The 12,212-nt window shown below is 36.0% G+C and overlaps 1 protein-coding gene across 1 annotated transcript in view; it reads right to left on the bottom strand.

Moving 5' to 3' along the window:
- LOC121415148 (lysosome membrane protein 2-like) overlaps positions 1-12,212 on the bottom strand; it is a 63,721-nt gene that overhangs the window by 42,503 nt on the left and 9,006 nt on the right. Inside the window, exons 3-4 of the mRNA XM_041608284.1 lie at positions 11,209-11,350; positions 10,736-10,927 (exon numbers count right to left, since the gene is read on the bottom strand). Coding sequence (XP_041464218.1) covers positions 10,736-10,927; positions 11,209-11,350 — 334 coding nt within the window. The remainder of the gene's footprint in view (positions 1-10,735; positions 10,928-11,208; positions 11,351-12,212) is intronic.

Below are 12,212 nucleotides of genomic sequence, written 5' to 3' on the forward strand. Positions count from 1 at the left end.
CTCATTTTCATGTCACCTTTTGATAATTTCAACTTGCGCCTGTGCTCTCTTGCCCCCCCCCAAAAAAAAATGAAATAAATTCCTGTAGAAAAAATGCCCCTTTTCCGAAATCGAAACAGACTTTTTTTTCAAATGAAATATGCCCTTTTTAAACAATAAAAACCTTTTTCATAGTAAAACATAATACATTTCAGGTTCGAAAATCACCAAATTTTAGATCACGCTCGCATCAATTATTGTTAAGTACGGTACTAATCCTGTTCATGGTTACAAAAATGTTTAGAATGTCCAGACTTCAGGTTGGAATATCACAAAAATTCTGCACTCGCATCAACAGGGGCGTCGATCTATTTTTCGGATGGGGGGGGGGCAAAATCATGAATCAACGTTCCAAAGGCGCTTGATCATTTGGAAGGGGGGTAGGAAATAAAGGTGATGAAAAACGGGACAAAAATGGAAACAAAACAAACTTGACTGATCCTTAGTGAATTAAGTATCCGTCTCTCCTGATGATTTTTCTTTTACATCAATGAAGAAAAATGCATAATGAGGATATGGAATGAATATGAAATAAATGTATCAAAAACAGAATAAACAATTCGAAATAACGACCAATTAAAGAATGAAAGCTATAGCAGGTAAATAATCGAGAACCTCGAGAAGTATTATAGAATCGTAACACACAGGTGAAAAATCTTACATAAAGTGAAGGGGGACAATAACGTTACAAATGTACAAAAGAGAGGAAAAAATTGTTCATACAAGTAAAAACAAATCCGTAAATAACCAGCATGTAATTAACATAGAGCCAACTTCGTTTTGTTTGTAATATGAAATGACTTTCGATGAAGTTAAAAAAGAGAATACCCCAAAAAACAATCTGCAGTCGATAAAGTAAGATATTCTAAGCCATTGACAAACATAAATACACTCTGAATTCCCTGAAGTGCACTTAGACACCAAACCAAAATTAGATTTAAAAATGTATCTCAGATCAGAATTCAGAATTTTTAGATAGAAATTCTAATTCAATCCTGGCTTCCTCCCTAAAAACAGGCACTAGATTGATTGTAACCTATTAAAATAATCATATTATCTTTTTTTAACAGAGTATTTAAATAAGTATTGAACGAAGGAACTTTTCAACTCAATTCGGAATGGATAATACTTGTGTATTACATTGTACATAAGAAACATTAAAATATGGAAAGGTGTCTGCACATTGAATTCAGGTCATGCCATAATTCTCAAATAAGTGCAAGAAAATGCTTATCATTGAATCAAGAGCAAAGCCTGTAACAACAAGGTGCAAACAAGTAGTATCCATCTTGTGATCTTATCAAGACTAGACACAGTTTCATAAGGATGGAAACCCATAAGTATATATTCAAGTAATTTCTTTTATCAAATAAGACAGTAAAGGCGCTGTCACACCTTGGCGTTTTAGACAGCGTATGCCCGACGTATGAGGAATTTGGCGAATACGCTGGCGTACGTCGAATACGTTACGGGTAAGTTTTGCATACGTTAAGAGTACGCTAAAACACGCGGGTATACGTCGTCATACGGCGAGGTCGTCGAAAAATTTTGTGCAAGCACAAAATTTTTCGACGTATGCCAGCGTATGGCTCATACGTCCCGCATACGTGGGCCATAAGTTGTAGGCAAGTTACGCGATCGTTGATACACGTTGACACACGTTACTCGTAAGTTACTCATAAGTCGATGTACTTCGAGATAATGTCCAGCGTCCCCTAAAACTTACTTGTAACCAATGAGTAACGTGCTTTGAACGTATGTGTAACTTAACTCCAACGTATATTGACGTATGAGCGGCAGCCTTTTTATAGGCTACGACACGTGTTCGTCAGCAATACGCTGCCGCGCGCTATGCGTAAGTTAGGCTATCGTAGGGCATAAGATGTGTACGCCAGCAATACGCTAAGCATTCGTTGGAATACGTTAGTTATAAGTTAACGAAGCGTTCGATGTAAGTTACTAATACGTTATGTATACGTCCAACTCGCTATGAATACGCTAAGTATACGCCCAGAGTTGAAAAAAAGTTCAGCGTATGCCGACGTTTTAGAGAAATTCTGATACGTCGGGCATACGCTGTCTAAAACGCCAAGGTGTGACACCACCTTTAATAACAACGATGGAAAAAGTATTACAATTTTTCACACTTTGTCACATGAAAATAATGGGAAATATACAATAGACACGGATAAACTAGTGTACACATGTAGGTTCGCGAATTCAATTTTCTAACAAGAGATGATGGTAACTCAAGAAAAACACATTCTCATCATAACCATAATGAAGAGGGGGAAAATATAATAACTAAGTTCATTGAAACCTGAACAAGAAACGTAATAGGTCTGGGATTATGAACTATATATAAAACATAGAGAACTAAGATCTGGCAAACTAGAACGTATAATGGAAAATTTAAAAAAAAATTATCACAAACATTCTTGATCCAATCATCCGTGGTTACAAGGGCTTGTTATGGCTGGGTGAACACACATACATGTGTTAATGTATGGAAAAGACTTCCCTAATCGGCTCAAACACAACATTGGACACTTGATCATTGGTTAAAACCTAATAAATCGACTGCACAAAGAGTGCCTATGTAAGTCTTGTAATAGATGGTTGGACACAAAAGTAAACAGATAACAAACAGGGGTATAATTACGATAGTCTAATCTATTGACTTTTCGGAACGAGTAGCGATCATGTTTTATTATTTCTTTTTTTTTCTTCAAAAAGTGTTGAAAAAAACAACATTAAATTTACCTCTCTATCGTACTTTGTGATTTTACCTCCTGAATAGTGAGTTTTAACGTCAACTAGCTATTGAATCACGAAAAGACAACCTACACTCTAAATTCCTTGGAGTGTCCTAGGGATAAAACTATAATTAGAGTAAAATATGAATCAAATAGGTTCTGAATAGTCTTGTTAAATAAACATTCTTCATCTCATACTAGCCTGGTTCCCATTAACAGGCGCTTTGTTTGCTTTGCAATCCAAGAAACCTAGAGTGTATTAAAAACTCAGCGAACATATGATGCTCTAAAAACTATGAATATCAGCAGATATAATGGATTATTTAAGTCATTACAGAGACAAAACAATTGCTAACAATTGAAATGCAAAGTTCGCTGATGAAAAAACCGTGTATAGTAGTAGCATAAATAGGTCGGTAAGTTGGTGGTAAAAATTAGGAAGAGAAAAATTAATCCAATCGGAAAGTGAATCCAGTATGTGAGTTTTTTAAAAAAAAAACTTATCTTGAAATGATAAGTAAAGAGAAAATTATTATAACGACAAATTGACAATATATAGCATAATAACCTCAAAATGGCAATATTTTAATTATCAATAGTACCCACATAACAATATGTATATGTATTATAATAACGCCCAAAGGATAGAGCTAATAATCAGACAAATGATCTGAATATAGAACTTGGATGTGAATGTACATTTCAGCAATGACAGTTACACAATCAAATTAATGAAGAGGAATAAAAAAAGCAAATGACAGATCAATTAGGAGGGGGTACAGTGGCGGATCCAGAGGGGGGCGCCCCGGGCGCGCGCCCCCCCCCCCTATTTTCGCCGGATTTTTTATATATTTTTTTTTGATGGTTATATTTACTGGATTGGTACAATGTAGTCAATTTCAAGGGCTAGATCTAGTCAAAACTATATTTTAACTTACGCTCATGGCCTTTGTGTTCGCACAAATGCACCTCTGTCATACTGTATTGCAATATGTAAATTCCGGAATTCCAGGGCGCGCAAGTCGATTGGTTGGAAAGTTGCACCACTTGTAACCGGGAGTTGCAGTGCAGTGACCAGTGTGAAGATGTTGGATTGGATATCATTTTTTCCCGAAATTTTGTGTTTTTTGTAACATGCGTTTGTCCGTCTTTATGGCAAATACATGTAAATTGTAAGTAACAGATCGCGAGAGAAAGTGTCAACGATGCGAATGATAATGTCTATCCCCGAGATTATTCTTCACTCAAAGATGAAGCCCTATATCGGGCGCCACGTGCGCAGCATTATCATTCTGCCTTGGTCATGTACGTTTTCACTGAAATGTATAGGTCAGACCGTCAGACATATTTGTATTTAATGTAAACTAACTTTTACACTTTCTGGTAGATTCAGAGGCATATTATCCAGGGCGCCCCAACTAAGTTTCGCCGAAGCAATCATTCCAACGAATTATCAAGGAGCAAAATTGTATATATTCTCAATCACCAGTCGACCCCACTCCGCGTTTGCTGTGTATAGGCAGCTATATGTCTTGAGCGTAAGGAGCGAAGATTTTATGTGACGGGGGGGGGGGGGGGCTGGGGGGAGAATAAAAATACTTTCGTGCTGGGGAAAAACGTCCCGAGGACACATTGTGTATTGTTAAAAAGTAGAAATTGTGACGAGAATCCCCTTAAGAAGCATTATATTACTTTGAGGTTGTGCAGAATGACTGGATTATTGAAGATGATTTGAAAATAATACGAGGGAAAAGGTTGATTACCAGAAGATGATGTCGTTTTTTTTTTCTGTAGTTTGTAACAATTTACTGTGCATTTTGGGGAAAAAAGAACCAAATTTTATGCATGTTGCCATACGACTAAACAATTCTCGTTTGAAACACACAATGTAAATACACAAATGACAATAAACAGAATGGATTATTCGGAACTTATCGATTACAAGTCTCAGTTTCGTATCATTTAAATTTGACGTTTCAATCACACAATGCAAGCAAGTGAAGAGCCTTTGCCAAATGTATGTTTTGAATGACCGCTTATACGGTGTGTGACTGGAAACCAGCTCATAAATGAGTCAGTATGTGTCTTTTATTAATGAAGTTACAGTGATTTAAGTGTGCATTTTTCTTCTAAAGGTGCTCTAAAAATACGACTTTTGGACATGATTTTTTTGAAAAAGTCCTTGCCGTGGGAGGGGGGTATCCCCCCTCCAACACCCTCCCCCCGCTCGGTCGCTTCGCTCCCTCGCCGCTGGCGCCCCCCTATTTCAAAATCCTGGATCCACCCCTGGGGTAAACATGAGAAGGGTGTCATCCTAGGGCTTGACTAACCTGGTACAGCAATGAATCTTTAGGCATAACCAGAGGCTGAACTGAAAGAGTCTTGGCCTACATGATGAGAAGTGTCCCGGGATGTTTCCTAAAAGTTATAGGCATCTCATCCACGAAGACGCCACTTGCCAGCGTAGAAACGCATTCTTACACCTTGTGTGTAAAGCGATTGAACCTGTTTCGCCCATTTACGGTTTTCGTGAATATCAGCGCTCGTGAGATCATCGATGATGAAGAATTTTTCTTTTTTCAGAACATCGCGAGCTTTCTTCATAACTTCAACTTTGTCACGGTATGATAATAGCTTCACTAAGATGTGACGGGGTTTTCCGGAAACCTTCCTCCCGTCGCTGTGTGCCCGCTCAACCTTCGAGCTGATACCGAAGAACGATCGAAGCTTATCTTCAACTATCGCTATACAATTTTCGCTTTGTTGGGGCTGGGATGTTGCTCCGATGTCATCCGAACGCGATGTAGGCTCTGTTTCATCAATCCCGACGATACGGATGTTGTTCTCCTCGAGAACCGTTCACTCTTGTGAACTGCTGCCTCGTTCTTAACAGCATCAGCACGTAGTTTAGAAACCTCCCTTTCTAAGACCTTTAATTTAACTTCCAGGCGTTTTTGGTGATCCTGGAGGGCATTGACCCTTCGGCGCTCGTATTCAACAGAGGCCCCTAGAAGAAATTCCACGGCATCAATCTTTTCAGCCAGCCGATCAACTGCTTTTTCGAGCATTCCTTCGAATTTCTTTGTTAAGAGAGATTCGTATTTAGAAGGCATGTATTCATCATGAATAAGGTGATCGGGCTGAGCGACGCTGTCAGGTGTTGCCATGGCGACAGATTTGGCGGGGCTTGACCTGCTCAGGCTCTCAGAACTCGGGCTCGATAAATGATCCACAACAGGCTGGTTAGCCAGAGTTTTCGGCGAGAATAGATTTGGCCTCATGTAGGTCGATTTAGGTGGGTCAGTTTGAGCTAGCTTGGCACTCTTAATCGATTTTTGTGACTTACGCAAATCGTATGACATAACTCCTTCAAGACACCCAAACAGTAGTTGAACAGCAGTCCAATGGTTAATGTGAGAAGGCAAATAAATTGTCAAAAAAAATGCGGCTAAAAATCCTTTAAAAAATAGGAAATATCAGGAGAGACGGAAAATCCGTGTTCGATCAAGACAGCGCCATCATATGAACAAGATATATATATCCAACAAAAGATTGTTGCAAATCGAAGCGGGAGTTCTTTTGAAGTTTAGAACTGAAGACGGGACAAGTTCACCTATTTAGTAACGAAAAGTATGGGTTTGTGCTACAGACATGATGCAAGAGCGGAGCGCGAGTGGAAAATTTTTATATTCCACTTTGAAAAGCGGACATTTTGAGCACGATTTTAAATAAAGAGCGTGTATGTGTATGTCATTCTTGCTTGCTGATTTCTGTGTCACTTTTCAATCTCATTACTTTATTTTTGCACATGCGGAATTATTGGGGGGGGGGGCAAAACGATATGTTTGCCCCACCCCCCAATATTTTCAATGGTGGGGCGATCGCCCCCCCCCCCAGATCGACGCCTTTGCAATTATTGTTAAGTAAGGTACTCATTCTGTTCACGTTTACAACGAAAAATGCTTAGAGTCCAGTTTTGAGGTTGGAATATCACACAATTTTGAGCTTGCGCTTTATGCTCGCATTATTTGATTGGTGAGTTATGTATCCTATTTATAAGTCACTTAATGCAGTCCTTAAAGGTTTCTTTTCTGGTCAGTTTATTAAAAATTTCAGCTCGCGCTGCGGTGCTTGCGTTAACTCTTTAGTTAGATTTGACATCTTTTTCGTGAAACAGCTCGGAATATTTAATGGTCATGTCTTGTTACACAAAATGTTCAGAAGTTTGAGCTTGTGATTCACACTGGCAACATCTCGCAAGGATACCATTTTAACAGTGATTAGCATATTATTGACCAAATACCGAGTTTTACACGTTCAGAATTGAATATTTTTAAACACCGCTTGCTCTCTATGCTCTCTCGCGGAAAAAGCCTTAATCAAAATATTCAACTTATCAATTAAAAATTTCTTTAAAAGGTTTTGCTCAACTTACCTTCTACAAAACACACAACTACTTCACACAGTTTATAATCTGATTTTGAAAATATCTGTTTGCACCAAAATGCCCAGTTTTTAATATAAGTGCCCTTTTTGGCTTTGACCCCCTCCCCCCAAAAAAAAATGTTCTGCAGCCCATGTCCCAGGGAGTAGAGAAAAAAAATACTGTACGTTGAGAATGGGCATGTCAGGATCAGATGACCGTGGTAATAATAATTATTGCAATGTAAATCACCTAGAAAAATAATTTATTAAATGTACAAAGGTAACTATATCATTGCTTTGATATTATTTCTAAATCTATCATGAAATTCTTTTTGTTTTACATGTATATACAAGGGTCAAAATTTTTGCTAGCTCAGTTTGCTCGCTCACACGTTTTATACATTTTTCGCTCATAATAGTGATCTATAAATCGAAAGTTTGAAATGCCTTGGCCTTGAGATTTCCAGGCCTTGGCCTTGGCCTTGTGTATTGAAGCCTTGGCCTTGGGAATAAAAGCCTTGGCCTTGGAGGTTGGGGCCTTGACTACAACACTGATATGTATATATATATATATATATATATATATATATATATATATATATCATAAGGCGGCTGCCAAATCATGATTGACTTCAACGACTTAAATTAGCCTTACTTCAGTTGTAGTAACATTGTGTTTATATATTCCGCAAATTTGTTCGTACATTATGGCCACTTGTTTCTCTTGTACTTCAGATACCTGAAGAAGGAAGGCACAATTATGGCTGAAAGCTTGTAATTAAACATGATGAATACTTTTTTTTCAAGTTTTGGGTTTTAATGTACATGCACGAAACCAACTTTGTTGTGAGATTTAGGTTTCGTTGTAAGTTTTCCCTTCAAATTAGAAAGAAATATTTTCTCATCTGTTAACTTTTTGTGAGTGACTGGCTATCATCCAAACCTTTTGCACCAACGAAATTAAGGTTTCCACGGTACATCCCCTGTCGACGTTGCATGTCTTGTGTTGCTCTTCTAACCATTACGGGATTGTGACTAAGAACATATCTCATGAGAAACATGTGCCAGCAAGTCACCAAGCATGTGTTCAGCCAAAATCGCAGCTAGAAACCAGTTATCTAACATTCACTCGCAAAAAAAATTTCACGGTAACATTTCACTGAAATTTGAAGGGGAAAACTCTGATGAAACCAAAACCTTACAACAAAGTGAGTTTTGTGCATGTACGTTAAAACGAAAAACCTTTGAAAAAGTAGGTTTTGTACCCTTCACCTTCGATGGACCATAGCTCTGTGATCCGTGACAATTGTGACATAAGAAAGATGTCAAATGAAAGTTGACGAGTTACTCATTCATAAAAAAGAGAAATCACAAGAATCATGTAGTCTTGATATAGTAAACGTTTGAACTTCGTTCACATTTTTTAAGAAATACTATGTATGTATATATATATATATATATATATATATATATATCATATATATATGTATGTATATATATGTGTGAAGTTATACATATACAACAGCTTTGGCAACTCTTTTTTATTTAGATATTGTGAAGAAATGAATGAAGAGAACATTATGTTCTATTCATGTATATATATATATATATATATATATATATATATATATATATATATATACATCGCCAAGATATAAAGGAAGAGGGCCCTTCGCACAACGTGTCTTGCAGCGCATCATGTTCTATGTACAGAATGCTTGAGTCATTTACGTCTATATATATATATATATAGAGGAAAAAATGACTACGAAGTGGTCGTTGCTCCTTGCTTCTCCATTTAATCAAGCTTTCGATCAATGCATGATCTTCCTCAGGACTATAAATATATAAACAAAGTACAAATACAATACAATAATATAATAATACAATATGATGGCCTCTAAAATAATCTTAACATGCTTCACGGTTACTTATAATTATTAATTATTTTACACTATATAAACAAGAGAACATATTATATGATATAAAAAGACTTATTTTGACAATTGCCAGATAAAGATATATATTTATAGAAAGAGATATTAATTTTATGTAATTATATTACTACAATTTGTCATATATATATATATATATATATATATATATATATATATACAGAGATTTATTATAAATGTATACACGTGTAGGAGTCAACATATCTGAGGAATTATTATTCCTGAGGAATTATTATTCCTCAGGAATAATAATTCCTCAGATATGTTGACTCCTACACGTGTATACATTTATAATAAATCTCTGTTTATATATATATATGACAATTGTAGTAATATAATTACATAAAATTAATATCTCTTTCTATAAATATATATCTTTATCTGGCAATTGTCAAAATAAGTCTTTTTTATATCATATAATATGTTCTCTTGTTTATATAGTGTAAAATAATTGATAATTATAAGTAACCGTGAAGCATGTTTAGATTATTTTAGAGGCCATCATATTGTATTATTATATTATTGTATTGTATTTGTACTTTGTTTATATATTTATAGTCCTGAGGAAGATCATGCATTGATCGAAAGCTTGATTAAATGGAGAAGCAAGGAGCAACGACCACTTCGTAGTCATTTTTTCCTCTATATTGACCCTCACCACTATGAATGACCGCCAGTGTTACGAGGCTTTTGGAAAATTTCTTCCGCTATATTGATATATTATATATATATAATATATATATATATATGTAACTCTAGTGCAGTCAAGCAAACAAACAAAAGACACAATGTCAGGGGGATAAATGACTACAGTGAACAGGTAATAGCTATTCTTTAAACTGAGTAAGGAGAATCGGGGGTAATGCTGGGCTGGGGTGGGTTTGACACATAAGGGGGGGGGGGGGTGTTTAACCATAACCTGAAAGGAAAAATGTCTTCTTGTGTTTACAGGTTGAAATGAGTTCTGTTCTTGAGTTTATCATTGCTGCTTTCTTGGCCGTGATTATGTGGTACTTCTCCCACAGACACAGGTTGCACCTCTTTGTTTTTGGTGAGTAGGGCTGCGCATGTCTTAGTTCAACATTAAATTTGATTTAGTTGCTGATGAACCCTCAGGGGGGAACAGTCTGTACAACTAAAATCTAAGCAACTTGCTCCACCACATTACTAGATATATATATATATATATATAAATAGTCTGCTTCGGCATATGGAATGAAAAAAATCACAAATGGTTTAGAAGATGCCGTAGAAATAAAATCATAGATTTAAAAGGAGCATAGCTCTCAAAATTGAAAGGTAAAGTCACACTCTTCGTCAGTGCCCATGATGTGACAAAAAAAGAATTCAAAATCCGTTTCTGAAACAGTCGTGAAAAATACGTCTGTTCATATATTCATATGTTCATATATATATATATATATATATATATATATATATATATATATATATATATATATATATATGTTAATATATTCATATGTTCATATTATATATATATATATATCAATGTTTAATCGGTAAGCAAATCAAACCTTTTCCGAAGTTTACTTTACTCACCCCCATAAAAATTCCAAATTCCGTGCTGATATTTCCTAGGAGTGGTTCCAGTGCCTTGAGATAGGCATCTTCATACCCCCAGAGCATTCCAGCTACGGGTATCTCAATGACTGTTGTAGCGCCCGAAAGCTCGTTTAACAGATACTGGAGAGCCTCTAGTCGTGGATCAACTCTGAACAGGTTAGCTAGTGTCTGTAAAGTAGGATATTGTTAAATATTAAAGATGGTCTTATATTCACAAAATACAATAAACAAGATAACAGTGTAACAAGTATTTTTTTATTGTTATGCATGGCATTTCTACCGAGTTAATTAAAATCCTATAATTTTTCACGTTTGGTTGACTATTTGTTAACGTCTATATTTCTGGAAATTCGTGTCATGAAGAAGCGATATTTCAGTGCAACGAAGTTACTATTTTTTTAAATCTTTACCTTGTTTTACAGTATAAAATCAACTAGAACTTAACTTACAATAGCTGGCAGATTGACTGTTGTAAAAGTGTCTGTATCAAGTCCAACAGATAACTCCTGTCTAAAAACATAAGTTGTCCTTGGTTTGAAGGAGACCGTGGAATTTGGATTAAACGTGATGTTATCTTTATCTCGAAGTTCTCTGAAAAAAAAAAGGTTTTAAAGAGAACATGTCTGGTTGAATTGTACACATTCTAAAGAAATTCTTAAAGTTCATAACTTCATTCAATCTGATCTATTTTAACATTGCTGATGGTAAGGGGAATTGATAAGCTATAAAATATTAAATATTACACAAGTATGGTGGGTGTGTGTGTGTGTGGATGTGTGTATGCGTGCATGACACAGCCGACATACAGAGTCAGTATGTAAACAATATACATGTATGATTATATTGTATACAACTTACACCATCACTGTGTCAATCAATAGCCAGTCAGTAAGTAAATTTAACTAAAGATGGGTTGCCTCACAAGACTATACAATCTTTATATGGAGTTCTATTATCCGAATATTACTGTTGACAAGACAAACAACAAATCACACGGTACAAAGAGATAATATGCGGTTTATCATGGTATAATATTATATGCAAATTCTGAAGCAAGTCATGGTGTAAAATCTAGGCCAATGCAACGACCATCAACGTTATATAGCAAACATGAAACCATTCACTGATTAGTGATCTCTTAATGTCTCTTAGAATTAACATTAAACAAAAGCAAAACGATCAATCTGTTCAAATGTCCATCCATTAGTTCATGACGTAATTATTTACATATTAACTAAAATCTTACATACTACAATATTGACATGATTGAAATGCAATGACCTACTTCCTGAGTATTAATGTGGAACCCGGGCTTTAACATTATTTTGTGAAAATAATTTTTCTGCGCTAGCATGCATTCCACAGTCACGACTTCTCAACTGCCTTGAACTAATTCATCCGCAAATGCGGGAACATAAATATCAACCATCCATCCAGGGTCCCGGTCAGCGAC

The sequence above is a fragment of the Lytechinus variegatus genome, chromosome 1, assembly GCF_018143015.1.
Source record: "Lytechinus variegatus isolate NC3 chromosome 1, Lvar_3.0, whole genome shotgun sequence".
Taxonomy (NCBI): domain Eukaryota; kingdom Metazoa; phylum Echinodermata; class Echinoidea; order Temnopleuroida; family Toxopneustidae; genus Lytechinus; species Lytechinus variegatus.